General features: G+C 43.0%; 1 protein-coding gene across 3 annotated transcripts in view; it reads left to right on the forward strand.

Moving 5' to 3' along the window:
* The window catches only part of WWP2 (WW domain containing E3 ubiquitin protein ligase 2), a 125,645-nt gene that overhangs the window by 52,193 nt on the left and 58,357 nt on the right, over positions 1-15,095 (forward strand). For all 3 annotated transcript variants that reach the window (XM_081032375.1, XM_081032376.1, XM_081032377.1), the window contains exons 5-6: positions 179-316; positions 2,103-2,199. In XM_081032375.1, coding sequence (XP_080888501.1) covers positions 179-316; positions 2,103-2,199 — 235 coding nt within the window. The remainder of the gene's footprint in view (positions 1-178; positions 317-2,102; positions 2,200-15,095) is intronic.

Below are 15,095 nucleotides of genomic sequence, written 5' to 3' on the forward strand. Positions count from 1 at the left end.
GGTGACAATTAGACATTCCTTCCCATTCTTTTTCCCATGCCACAAGACATACTTGAAGACGCAGGAAAATGTTGCGAGGCAAGCCAGGGTTAAATGAAGTGAGAGCTTATAACTTACAGAATCTTAACTCGGGGTGCATTTTCTTTCTTCCATCCTTGTTGTCTTTTGTGTCCAACAGTGGAGAACATGCAGCTGACCCTGAACCTGCAGACAGAGAACAAAGGCGGTGTTGTGTCGGGTGGTGAGCTGACAATTTTCCTGGACGGGCCGACTGTTGATCTGGGAAGCGTGCCTAATGGCAGTGCTGTGACAGATGGTGAGTGCCGCCCTGCTCCCCAGGGGTGGGGTGGGGGGTAGGAAGAAGTGCCCAGAGCTTGGTTCTCTACCAGGTACCTAGGTTTGGGTACAGCTCAGCCAGCCCTGGCCCATCACTAGGGCGAGCACTGGTTCTTCTTAGTGGTCATAGCTTGATCAAAATCATGAAATGAGTTTTCAAGGACAGCTTCCTGATAAAGGACCAAAATAAATGTCAAGTCTTTGTAAGTATGTTGTTTGGTTTGAGAGCAGAGAAAAACATTTTTTCATCCCACATGGACTGTGGAAAAATAAAATATCTTTATTAAATATTACTTGGGCCCATTTTTCTTCTTCCCAAGACAGTTAACCTTCCTGGGGAGTTTGAGGGTGTCTTTTATGAGAGGGTATTGGTTGGGAAAGGGGACTTGCTGTCTTATTTGGAGATTCGCACTAGCGAACTACAGACAGAAGCAGGGAATTTAGAGAGTGTCTCCCATTCTGCCCTGAATGTGTTTCTTTTGATCTTCTGGTCTGAAGTTAGTCACCTTTGGATCGAGCAGGAAATTATTTCATGAAGTCTGAGGTTGGAGATGGGTTGGGTTTTCCATAATTTTTCTCATTAAATGTGATGTTAACCGTGGCACTTTCCAGGCCCCAAATAGAGTTTCTGTAGCTTCAAGGGGGTGAAATTTGAATTTTAATTCAAGAGCAGTTGGGTGAAACCTCAGTGATGGTTGGGCCTTAACTGGAGAGTCCTCCCTCAGTTGGACTGAATGGTGCCTGGGTATTTTGGGTACGTGGAGAAAAACAGGCATCGTTCACTCATTCAGCACGTATATCCATAACTGAGCACCTGGTATGTACTAGATCTTGGACCAGGTGGTAGCCAGGTGGCAGGGGCAAAATTCACATGGTCTGTGTTTCCAGGAGCTTATACTTCACTTTGTGGGGGCAGGGGATGCTAGACATCAAAGGAGTAAATGCATTAATAATTATATAAGTATAATTGTGGCAAATGGTGTGGAGGAAAGGTAGTGGGTGATATGTGCTTCTTGTACTTTAGGGGGATCTCATCTAAAGTGGGAGGCTTGGGAAAGTTTCTCTGAGGAAGCCGAGACCTGATGAAGTATGAAGAGTTGAGACAGGCCAATGTGGGGGTGTGGGGTAAAGGGCTGGCTGCGTAAGAGATGGAGGGTTCTCATGTGCAGAGGCTCTGAGGTGGGAGTGAGCTTGGCTTGTGCTGGGAATAGAGGCAGCCAGGATGGCTGGATAGTGGGCAGCAAGGGGAGTGGTGGAAGGGTAGGCCACAGAGGCAGGTCGGCTCAGATCACACAGCCTTGAAGGCCCTGCTAAGGATTTTGAAGCCCATCCAAAGAAGCAGAAAGCCGTTGAAAGGTTTTTAGCAGAAGAGTATCGTGATTTGATTTCTGTTGAATGTGATTTGGCTTTTTAAAAGATCTCTGGTTGTGATATGGAGAAATGCCCCAATTTCTTGCCCCCACTTTGCATGGTGAGCGTCTGTTCTTTGTCTCATGTGGTATGGCTGAAGTTCATTTAATGTGTAAGGCAACGTGCTTCTGACGGCCTTAGATCTTCTAGAAGGTCTTGGAAAAGGTCTGTTTCCCTCTGATCAGATCTCCTCCTCAGTCCCCACTCCTTCTCACGCTGGTGTCTGCCTCTTGTTAGATGCTCTGTATCCCGTAGTGGTGGGTAGCTAATACATGGGTGGTGAGCTTGTTCCACATCTCCAACAAGGGCTGAGCTTCTCAACATCTGTCTTTTCTTGTGATGGATCCCCTTTCTAGGATCGCAGCCACCTTTGAGAGAATCCAGTGGGACAGCTATCGCTCCAGAGAACCGGCACCAGCCCCCTAGCACAAACTGCTTTGGCGGGAGATCCCGGTAAGACGCCCTTGTTGGTAAGGAGGAGCCGGGGAGACGCTTAGAGTTCTGGAAAACACACTGGGAAGTGGCGAGGAGCAATTTATGTTAGAAACTGGTAGAAATTTCCAGAGAGCTTATACGTGACTGTAAAGGAGGCCCAGAGGGGAGTAGAAAACTCAGGATTCTTGGAAGGGTCAGGGGTGGCGTGTCAAAGTTGGTTGTTTGGGTAAGAGGAATTGTTGAACAGAACTTGACTGCTTTTTTATACATCAGGTGCAGCAGCCAGTTATTCTTCCAGGATATACAGAGAAATGTTTAGAGCAACGGTTCTTTGTGTGAAGTTTTCTGTCGGTGCATTCCTATTTTGGGGGGTGATCCATGGTTTCCTTTGGAGTATGGGTTAAGACCTCCCGTACTTAGAGTCTGAGTTATATTATACTTGTCATACATATCACGAATGACTTAATTTTATTTATTGACATTCCCATTTTATACCTGTGTTAATGTGCAAACTCATTTTCACGGCAACTGAATTCCCAGGCAGGAGAATAGTTTCAAGTGTATCAGAGAGATGGGAAGGGGTTTGGAAACCTGTTTTTATTGTTTATTACAATGTATAAAATACCCAGGCGTTTTAAGGGAAAGAATCATATGAATGTAGTTTGTAAATCTTTATTACGTGCGGAGAGTAGGTGAGTAACTGCTAAAAATCTTCCCAAACAAATCCCAGGGAGTGGGGAATAATGCTTTGAGAAACAGTATGATGTCAGCCAATGTCCACCACCTTTGGAGAGACCCCTCTGAGGATGGCCATCAGCCTCTCCGGATTGGGTTGTTTGGAGGGTTTGTGAGGTTTCAGTGCCTGGCAGGTATCAGGAGCAAGAGAGGGTTGGGTGTTTGGATCTTTTCTCTGCAGCACAGAAGTAGAGGTGCCATTTCTCTGTCCTCTTTTCTCCAAGCCTCTGCAGAGGTGTTGCCTCACATGCTAGAAATAAGTTGCCCATTTTTGTGACTCGCTAGATGACTTACAATTTGGGATAAAGAGTCAAGTCTCACAGGGTCAGGACCAATAATGTAACTGGAAAATCCGTGTCCACAAAGAAATGATGGGCACAGAGAGCTGGAGAAAACAGAATCTTCAGTGGCGAGTAGCTGGCGAAGAGGAACCCCTCAGCATTCCTCTCTCTGAGAACGAGGCCTTCTCAGTGTTGGTGCTAGTAACGGCCATCTGGGCCTTTTAGCCGACTTGGAAAGTTTGTGCCAGACACAACTGATACCACTTATTTTGGGGTTGGAAGGTAGAATCCAGCTCTTAAGAAGTTTGAACTAACGTCCTTGGCCTATTTATGGCTCTCTGAAGTTCTCTAGTTGATAGACATTGAAATTCATACACTGTATCCCAATAGCCCATCTTTGTTGTTTGTATTGAGGCTGTGTTGTTGGCTGTTAAAACAGCTGCTAGACTACATGCCATAACACACGATAGGCATTTAATGTTCGGTAATTATTGGTGGGCAGAGTGCTTTCCAGCTATTTTATTTTTTTATTTTTATTAAAAAAATTTTTTTTAAATTGGGGAATATTGGGGAATAGTGTGTTTTTCCAGGACCCATCAACTCCAAGTCATTGTCCTTCAATCTAGTTGTGGAGGGCGCAGCTCACTGGCCCATGTGGAAATCGAACTGGCAACCCTGTTAAGAGCTCGCGCTCTAACCATCTGAGCCACTTGGCCGCCCCCTTCCAGCTGTTTTAAGTGTAGGAATCCTGCTCCGTCTGCCTCGCTACTGTAGCATTTTCCACACGTGGCCTCTGTGTTTTCATAGCCCTGGCCATCTAAGAATTTCGTCTATGTTCAGGTGAAACCTGCTGCCACTCAGCAGCAAACACTTGTGAAAGTGTAATCCAAAGAACCTCCGTCCCCCGTTTCTGCTGCCTTGGATGAGGTCAGTGTTGAAGTGTGCACACGCAGGTAATCATAGGGCAGTCGGCAGGAAGAGAGTGCGGGCGCTGCAATCAGATGCAATCAGGTGGAACCCTGGCCTGTCATTGATTTGCTGTGTGATACTGGACAAGTCACGGAACCTCTTCGGGGCCTCCGTTTTCTCAGGTGCGAGATGGGGACGTTACCTTTTCTCACAGGGTCATTGTAGGACTTTGCTGAGATGAGGTGTATCAGTGTGAGGGCCTTGCACACTGGGAGTGCTCAGTGAGAGTGACAGGGGGTTTCTTTTGCACCCGCCCCCACACACACCTGGGAAGTACAGCATTACTGAAACATCACGTCAAAGACTGTAGTTAAGAGGGTGATGAATCAATCTCTCAGGATTCAAGGACAATCCTCTGCTGTCCTTGTTTCCTGGGGCAGAGAGAATGATGGGCTTCTGTCTGCTGCCTTCCAGACTAAATATTTAGCTTTCGCTGTTTGAAGGGGAGATTTTTCTTGGACTTGGGTGCTACTCACCATGATCAAAGGTGCTGTGATGTGCCTGTGAAGGTGAAGATTGCAATGTCAAAATCGCCTTTTCCTCTCCCTGCCCCTGTCTGTTAGCCATAGAACTGGAATCAGGCAAGGGCTTTATCTCAGGGGTTCATCTACCCAAATTCATCTAGCAAAGGCACCTTTGGCGTGCTGAGCTCTATCTTTCAGTGAAAGAAAGAGAGAGGATTCCCACTCTTTAAGAATAATCAAGTGAAACACCTTTAGTTATTTTGCAATCTGTTCTGCCACATTGATTTGCCACCAACTCACGAGCCATAAGTTTTTTGTAGACAGATTGTATTAGTACATAGTCAGTGGGTCTGGTTGATTAGTACATAGTCACTGGGTCAGGAAAGTTAATATCACAAATAGTCCTACAATTAAGAACTGTCCCATAGTAAACATGGGGTGAAAGATAGTTACATCAATGTGGTAGAATCTTGGAAACATAATGTTGAAAAAGAGAAGCAGGTCGCAGAAAAAAAAATGTATGGTATGATGTAATTTATATAAAGTTAAAAAATGTAAAACTATACCATATATGTTTTTTATGGTTACCATTATAAGTAGTAAAACTATAAAAAAACGGAAGAGAATAATTAACCCTGAATTCATGCGAGTGGTTGTCATTGTAGGGATGGAGATGGGTATAATGAGGAAAAGACACACAAAAACTTCTAGGTACTGGGAATGTTAATTCTTAGCCTAGGTTGTAGGTCCCCTAGTGTTTGTCTTATTGTTCTTCTTTAAACTGAATATATAATTAATGTCTTCTTTTGTTTACATGGTATATATATTTCACAATAAAAAATAAACAAGTGTCATCTACCCACCTGAGAAAACTGAACTGTGGTGGAGAAATTGTTCGCTATCGAGGCAGACAGATTTCAGAATTTCCCCAGGCTCAGTAATGACCACTTATTTCTGTTTTGCCCAGGCTGTCTGTATAGCAGCGCAGCCAATGATTCTAAGCTGATGCTCCCTGTTGGCCTTATACTCTTGTCACTTAGAAATCTCAGGCCTGAGAATTCAGTTTGAGAGGTGGATGGGGGAATGGGTTCCAGATGAAAGCTGGTCCCTTCCAGAAAATGTGTCAGAACAGGACTAATCTTGGTGGCCTCAGAAGGTGGTCTAACACCATTTGGTGTTTGATTGGAGAGGGGACAATTATGTGGCGTATCCAGGATTCTGTCTGTCGCTATCTCATCCTGCCCTGTGTCCTCAGCCCTTGTTCCTTATTCCAGTGTAATAGTGGAGAGTGCCCGGTGTTAGGGAGCCCCCTGGCTAGTTGTGCTAGTTGGCACAGGGAGTACCTACCACACCCTTTAATAATCCCCCAGTGCTTATTTTATTTTGCTGGAATGAGGGCTGGCTTTGGGAACTGTGCCTAAGTCAATCCAGGTTTTGAAGATCTAATGTGTGCCTGGTATTGTGCACACATTGCGCAGGGCTTGCCAGAAGCGCTTTCCACAGCGAGTTCAGTCTTTGAGATATACAAGATGTATATGAAACAGGCAAACGAAACTGAGAACTGGGGGAAGCTCAGAGAGAGAAGCAGTCTGTAGAGAGCAAAGACCTGAGGAGAGAGTGGGCAGGAGTTTGCAGAGAGACTGTCCATTGTCCATTGTTCAGTACAATACCTTAGGGTCTAATTAGTTCACGGAGCTAACTAGTGCACTAGAGAGCTAACAGTGGGGTCCATAAGGGGGGAAAAGAACCCAGCAGAGCAGATCCACACTGCTACTGGCAGCTCTCTTCCGAGTTACTGTTAGGTTAGAAATGGTTGTGAAATTCCACACTGAAGAGTGGAAAGCCAGGATGTCTCAATCCCTCTTTGGTTTGCTGATTCTAAGTCACCTGTGATTTTTTACACCCCCTCTCCAGCTATTATATGAAATCAGGGAGTGAAGGTAAAATCAACTAACGGATGAAACCTGTAAGACTGTCTGCTAGCGATGCTGGTCCTCCAAGCACAGCCTTAAGATTTCTTCTGACTTGAATAACTAGCTCCTCAGTCTAGAATCCCTGTTGATTTTCCAAAGTCAGACTGGGAAAAGGTACAAAAAGATGGAAGAATGTGTTGAATTTGCTTTCAAGTTCATAAAGTTTTCCATTAATAGGTCTGAAAACTATGAAACAGATCTTTGGGGAAAAGCTGTATAGAGGGGCTTAAACAATTCTTCCGAATGCATTTAAGTTATTTTGTGTAGGAATATATGTGAGTATGCATGAATGTGTGTACATGTGTGTTTGGTATGAAGGGCTAGAGACCTTGAATTTGCCTACGTCCATCACCAGCTGGTTTAGCATTGGCCAGTGTTGGTCAGATCTGTTTTTTGTTTTGTTTTGTTTTATTAAATTTTGTTGGGGAATATTGGGGGACAGTATGTTTCTCTAGGACCCACCAGCTCCAAGGCCCATCAGCTCCAAGACGTTGTCCTTCAGTCTAGTTGTGGAGGGGGCAGCTCAGCTCCAAGTCCAATTGCTTTTTTCAGTCTTTAGTTTCAGGGGGTGCAGCCCACCGTTCCATGTAGGAATTGAAATGGCAACCTTGTTGTTGAGAGCTCGCGCTCTAACCGACTGAGCCATCTGGCCGCTCAGGTCAGATCTGTTTTTTAACAAGTTCCTCACTGTGATTCTTTTACATGTGGAAGTTTCAGACCCCTTAAGGGAGAGTTTGCATCCACCCTCCTTTTGTTTTTGTCTTGCATGGATGAAAACATATCATATTTATTGACTCCCCTGCCTTGGCATTAAGGACTTCTGAAGATTTAAAAGAGGTGTAATCTCAGGTTCGTACAAAGCCCCAAGGTCTCTGGTGAGCTCTAAATAGCTCATCAGCTGTGTCTGCAGACAGCCTAGCCCAGAAAGGAAAGAAAAACAAACTCAACCAGGCGTGATTCTGCTGGGAACACTGCTGAGAGTCCTGGGAGGGCCAAGGGGTACTGGGAAGCAAAGCTAATGAGGGAAGAGGGACGGGAACTGAGCCTTGGGCGCTGGGCCGTTCTCTCAGTCATTGTTGGCCACCAGCGACTCCTTCAGTTGAGATGACTAAAGGCTACTTGATTTGGAACTGTAGTTATTTGGAGATGTTGCCCTGTCAGCATGAAACTAAATTAAGCACCTTTACAGTTTCCATCAGGCTTCCACTCAACAGCTTTTACTTAAAATCTGGCTATCACCTCCTTATGATTGCTGGGGAAGAGGAAGGAGTGAGAAAAGGAATAAGTGTAATTCGTTTATGCACTGAGTGATCACTGAGCGCAGTCCCTGCCCACGTGGAGCTGATAGCACTCTCTTCCAAGCAGCTGGCTTGTATGGAATGGAGTGGAGGTTAGACAAGAGCCCCACTGGAATCTCAAAGCCACTGACAAGTATTCATGGGGATTAATTACACGTTCGTTTGTACACTAATGTATTCGTTTTTCACTAATTAAAATGGCTTGTTATACATTATTATACATCTGTTTATTCAGGTCTATTTATTTCATAGGTATTTACTGGTCATTTCTTCTCTTATGAGCCTATAGAGGTGTGATGTGTGCCACAAAGCTGGTTAGGAACTTCTCATGGACTACGAGAAAGTAGGGTAGATATCTGCCGTTGAAGGCAATATTCGTACCATAAACATGAATGCCAGTACCATAAACACGGTGGTGGTGAGAACACCTGCAGGAGGGAGATAGTGGAGAGTTGACCTAAGGCACAGGCCTGAGCTGTACTTTGTAGGAGTTTGCAGACCGGTGAAGTGGGGATGGGGTAAGTCACTCCAGGCAGAGGGTAAGCATGGGTAAAAGCAAGTCAGAAGTTGGTCTATTCAAGGAAATGTTAATCATTTCGTAATGTTAATACAGGAGGCATTCAGGATGATGGCTGGAGCAAAGTATGGTTCACAGGCCAAAGCCAGGCTGCCACCGGGGATCTTTCTTTCTTTCTTTCTTTCCTTCCTTCCTTCCTTCCTTTTTTCCTTCCTTCCTTCCTTTTTTCCTTCCTTCCTTCCTTCCTTCCTTCCTTCCTTCCTTCCTTCCTTCCTTCCTTCCTTCCTTCCTTTCTCTCTCTCTCTCTCTCTCTCCCTCTCTCTCTCTCTCTCTCTCTCTCTCTCTCTCTCTCTCTCTCTCTCTTTCTTTTCTTAGCAGTGTTAGGTTCACCACAAAATTGAGCAGGAGGTACAGAGATTTCCTGTATACCCCTGCTCTCCTCATCCCAAGCCTCGCCTGCTGTCACCATCCTGCACTAGAGCAGCATATTTGTTACAATTGATGAACCTACATTGACACATTGTCTCCCAATGTCCAGTGTTTACATTAGGGTTCACTCTTGGTGGTATACATTTTATGGGTTTTGACGAATTTTTAATGACATTTATCACCATTAGAGTGTCGTACAGAGTAGTTTCACTGCCCTGAAAATCCTCTATGCTCTGCCTATTTATCCTCTCTTCCTCCTTACCTCCTGGCAACCACCAATCCTTTTAAAGTCTCCATAGTTTTGTTCCTTTTCTAGGATGTCATATAATTGAAATCATGAAGTATATAACTCAGATTGGCTTCTTTCACTTAATAATATGCATTTAAATTTCCTCCATGTCTTCATGGCTTGCTAGCTCATTTCTTTTTAGTGCTGATTAATGTTCCATTGTCTGCATGGACCACAGTTTATTTATCCACTCACCTCTTGCCTTCATCTTAGTTCCTTCAAAGTTTTGGCAATTATGAATAAAGCTGCTATAAACATCCATGTGTAGGTTTTTCTGTGAACATGTTTTCAACTCCTTTGGGTAAATGCCAAGGAGAACAATTGCTGGATAATATGGTAAGTATATTTAGTTTTATAAGAAAATGCCAAACTATCCTTCAAAGTAGCTGTACCATTTTGCATCCTCACCAACAATGAATGAGAGTTCCTGTCGCTTCAAATCCTCACCAGCATTCATTGTTGTCAGTGTTCAAATTTTGGCCATTCTGATAGATATGTAGGGGTATTTCATTGCTGTTTTAATTTGCATTTCCCTGATGGCATATGACACGGGCTATCTTTTTATATGCTTATTTACCATCTATGTATCTTCTTTGGTGAGGTGCCCATTTTTCAGTTGGGTTTTTCCTTATTGTTGAATTTTGAGAGATTTTTATATAGTTTGGTTAATGGTTCTTTATCATACGTAGCCTCTTGCAATTATTTTCTCCCAGTCCATGGCTTGTTTTCTTATTTTCTTGACATCTGCTTTTGTAAGTAAAATTTTATTTGAATACAGCTATACTCATTCATTTACATGGCTACTTTTATGCTACAATGGCAGTTAAGTAGTAGTGAGAGAGACTGTGTAGTCTTTAATATTTGCCATCGGACCCATTATAGAAAGTTTGCTGACCCTGCTGTAGGAGATGGTGAGAAGGTAAGACTGGTTTACAAAGGTTCTTTTATGCTTTACTGAGGAATTTTGATTTTGTTCTTTGGAGATTTGGAACCACTGAATTCTGAGCAAGGACGTAATTTACTATTTCTATGGTAAATTATTCAGGAAAGTATCTGATGGATGGATTTGAAGTTGTATCAGTTGTGTTCATTACAGGCAGCAGAAACCACTCTAGGTATTTTGAGCAGAGAGAGATTTAATATGAAGAATTAGGTGTTTACAAAAGTCATTGGATGGGCTGCAGAAACAGAGGTGAGTCCTGCCCCATCTTTACTTTCAAGGTCACAGCCTTGCAGTTGCAGTCGAGTTGAGATGTCAGAAAACTGCTGCTGCCCCTACAACCACCTTACACGCAGGAAGCTGGTGTTTAAGCAGTGAAGCATGGGGTCTGTAAGAGCCCCCGCCCGTCAACACCGCCACAAGAAGAATGGTCTCTGCCTTGCTTCTGCTTTCCAAATCTCCTGCAAGAGCTTCTCATTGGTGCAACCTAAATCATTTCTAGAACCTAACTGCAAGGGAGTCAGAGAGTCTTCTTGCCCTAGTGAGTGGGCAGGAGAAGGGAGTCATATGGAATAGAATAGCGTGGGAATTCTTAGACAGTGAAGGTTGAAACTAAAATCAGAGACCAATAAGAGGACTGTTGTAGGAACTAGTGAGATAGGAATTGATGACTAACCTTGGGCAGTGTCAGAATAGATAGGAGGCAAAAATACCTGGGCAGTATAATCACTGAGCAGGACTGGGTGACTGACAAATGAGACAAGGAGAAGGATGAATAGAGGGGACTCCCAGGCTGTTGGCTTGTGGTTATTCATGGAATATAAATGCAGGAGAGGAGGTGCTTATGAAGCTGTCACTTTGGAATGACATCCCCCATAATGGTTGGGATTGGTGTTTAGCAGGAGCTATGGAACAAGTGGTACTGTGTGGCTCTGGGGCAGAGTTGTTCCTCTGAAAGTGTCTCCACAGGAGGAGGAAAGTGTATCCACAGTAGGAAGAGTTTAAAAGAAAACTTGAGAGATACAGAGCAACATAAAATGCATTCCTGACATTGAACAGTGGGGCCAGTATAAGGGTCACCACAACTGAGTGATATTTCTACTTTAATCATATCTGTATCTGAATTCTAGGACTTCTCAGTCCTAGAAAATTGTGATTGAAAGGGCACGAATTTAGAGAGAACCAAATAAAAAGAGTATGGGCCTTGGAGAAATGACTTTTTATTTATGGGAGCTTGGGCAACTTGGGTATGTGATGATGGAAGATCAGAACAAAACTGCAAATGCTTTGAACAGATAGGGATGGCGGGGGAAAGGGTTGCTTAAGCCATGGTGTTTGTGGCTGTGGTTTGGGATGACGAGGTTAGATTTTTCCTTTCAGAATTCTGTTGGCACTCGGTGGCTCTTTTTTGGAAGTGCCAAGGTCTGTGGAGGTAGAGATTTGAGGTTTAGTCTAGTGATTGTCTTTATGATGGCATATTCAATAGCCTGAATAGAATGACTTCTTTAAAACACCGAAATAATTCTATGTGTAGGTTTTTCATTAGATAAAAATTGCCAGAGAACTGAAGTACAGAATTCATATTGCTTTATGCTTCACATGTCACAAGGTTTATTGAAGTTATTATGTACCCTTAACTTATTGAAAATATAGCAAAGGTATTGTTCTCAATTTTGGGGGGGGCCTCTCTTCCTTATTTCCATTTCTGTATCAGTTCGCTTCATGCTGGCATCCACCTCTATCATTCTGCCAAAATTAGAGCCGCAAAGGCCTACCTGACATATCTGCAGGTTTAGCCTTGCGGACTAGTGACTGGTCCTTTCTGGAAATGTTCTGTGCCTTGGCTTCTATAATAATGTGGAATCCCAGAGTGTTTCTCTTTTTTCCTGGTTTGATTGATTTTTATTATTTAAAAAATAAATTTGGGCCGGCACGGTGGCTCAGGTGGTTGGAGCTCCATGCTCCTAACTCCGAAGGCTGCCGGTTCGATTCCCACATGGGCCAGCAGGCTCTCAACAAAAAAAGGCAAAAAAAAAAACCCCCCAAAAAATAAATAAATAAATTTGATCCATACAAAAATATATATGAATGTATTACATAACAACAGGATGTAGTATTAAATAGGACAGTCAAGAGCGGTGTCATTAAGGAGGTGTCCTTTAAGCAAAGATTTTAAGGTGAGGGATTTAGCCATGAGGATACCTGGGGGAAGAATGTTTGACAGAGGAATGCCTATTGCAAAGGAACTAAGCTGGGAGCGAGCCTTTGGAGTTGAAGGAATAGTAGAGAGGCCAGTCTGGCCGGCGTGGAGGGAGTGATGGGAAAATAGATGAGGGCAGTGATAGGTAGGGCCAGATCATATCTGTGAATTTCTACTTTATATGTTTAAAGGTTATTTTAGTGGGTCCATAGTGCAAATTTGAACTACGTCTTTTGGGCGAATTGAATGTTTTATCTTTATCTCATGACCCTTTTTCTTTCTTTCTTTCTTTCTTTTTTTTAGTGCTTTTTCTCTTAAAATGTATTTGGTCTGAGCAATAAAAAGGAACAACTTACAACAACACTCAAAAGTATTATGCTAAGTGCAAGAAGCCAGACACAAAAGGCTGTTTTGTATGATTCCATTTATATAATGTTCTGGAAAAGGCAAAATTGTAGGGACAGATATGCAATCAGCAGTTTGTGGGAATTGAAGGGAGGGATTAACCGCAAAAGGATACCAAGAAGTGTCCTGGGGCGATGGAAACATTCTGTGTCTTGATCGTGGTCGTGGCAACGTGGTTCTATACATTTGCTAAAACTCATTGAACTGCACCCTTAAAAAGGGTGATTGTACTATAAGTAAATTATACCCCATTTTTTAGCAGTCATTTAAAAAAAATCAATTTGTTTTGACACTAGCATAGCTATCCCAGTTGTCTTTTGTTTTATATTTGCTTGGCATAGTTTTCCCCCCATTCATGTAGTTTCAACCTTTTTGGTCCTTATATTTTAGATGGGGTTGCTTGCAATAGCATTTAACTGAGATTTTTAAAAAACCCAATGTGATAACTTCTATTGTTCAACTGTCCCGGTTAGTCCTTTTATGTTTCTTGTGATTTCCGGTATCTTTGGCGTTGTTTTTATCCCCTTGCCCTCTTTGCTTCACAAATCTAGACGAACTTTCTATGTTAAGCTTGTGTTTGGCCTGCCTTTCTCTGTCTTAATGAGTTGAAAGTTTCTTTGGCTCACTGATTATTTGATAATGGAGTGTGAAATTCTGCATCTAGTGGTGTAGAGAACAAGAATTACCCACCGGATCCCTGTCTGAAGACTTTTTGTTTGGTTTTACTCTGAGTTTCATAGCATGTCCATGTGCCGGGTCTACATTGCATGCTTACAATATGGCCTTTGAAGGCATAACTTTTTAATGACGAAACAGTTTTAAAGCGAAATTACTGATAACCTAGAATAGGATGTGGTGGGAATAATTGTTAATTTGTGAAGAAGGGGAGATCAGGACCAGGTTGGTTTTGTTCTTTTTGGTTTTTTCAAATTTTACCTTGGAAATTTTACCTTTAAAGAAGATTTAAAAGGCTTTATTTTAAATCAAATCATAAAATTTTGTTTTACACTTAGAAAAGAATGATGGATTGGGGACTCCTGAGGAGTTACTTCTTCCTCTTCCATTTACTTGTTTTTTTTTCTAGGAGGGGTACGGGGTAGTGGTGCTAAGTTCTCAAACACCATGTCAAAGGCGCCTGTGCCTCATTCATCTTTGTGTCCCTAGCAGGGCCTAGAATAGTTCCTTGCTGCACGTAGCAGCAGCTCAATAAATATTTGTTGAGTTGAAAGAGTCTTGTGTTTCTGCTCCTGTTTGCCAGAACTTCGGGGTGGGTCTTGCTACTGGTTTACATTCCTTGGCGCCCCTTCTCCTGAGAAGTGATGGTTTCAGGGGCACAGGGTGTAAGGAGACTTTTTATCAGAGCTGCCTTGTGCTTTCCAGCGCCTAGCCTAACTGCCAAGAGCGTGGTGGGTTCCCACTGCCTGCCTGCTCCTGTTTCATCTGGTTTTTTCTTCATGATTAATATTTCCATATTGAACCCTTTTCATGGACTGTTCTTTTCAAATCTGTGCAACTTTTAAGGTGAACACTGGAATTAGAGATAAGTTGCCATATAAATACATCTTGTTTGGAAAAGGAATCTGTCAAGTCCATGTACCTGAACTCTACCAGAAAAGAATGTTACTTACCCTCTAAGAACAGTAATGTCTTGCTCATAGATAGTTGTTCCAATTCCCAAGTGATTGTTGAATCTTAGAAATGTGTATCTCATAGAGGACATTTAGATCACAGAAATGCTGTCCCCGTGAGATGAGCACGATTTCATATGGCAATGCTGTAACTATATCAGGCCGTTTGACTGGAGTGAGGTAGTGTGATCAACAAGAATTTAGGACGAAGTTATTACCTAACCATATATTGGAGAGCATCTGCTGTGGAAATTGACATTTATTTGTATTGGAAGGATGTGTTAGTTTTCTGTTGATGTCTAACAGATCACCACAAACTTAGGGCTCAAAACGACACCATTATTAGCTCACGGTTAGATAGGTCAGATGTCCAGCACAGCATGGCCGGTTGGTTTGTCTACTCAGCATCTCACAAGGCCAAAATCAAGGTGATGGCAGGGCTGCATGCTTATCTGGAACCTCTGAGGAAGAATTTGCTTCAAAGCTCATTCAGATCATTGGCTGAATTCGGTTACTTGTGGTTGTAGGACTGAGGTCCCCATGTCCTTGCTGGCTATCACTCCGGGCCCCCTCAGCTCCTTACGGCCACCTACATTTTTTCTCATGTGTCCCCCCAGTCTTCAAGCCAGCAAGAGTGTGTCAAATTTCCCTGCTTCAAACTTCTCTGATTTTCTTTTCTGCTCTCCACTTCTTACACATCTGCTGGAGAAAGCTTTCTACTTTTAAGAGATTATATAATTAGATTAGACTCACCTGGATGGTCTCCATTTCTTAAGGTCAACAAAA

This window comes from Rhinolophus hipposideros (assembly GCF_964194185.1).
Source record: "Rhinolophus hipposideros genome assembly, chromosome: 21".
NCBI classification, from domain to species: Eukaryota; Metazoa; Chordata; class Mammalia; order Chiroptera; family Rhinolophidae; genus Rhinolophus; species Rhinolophus hipposideros.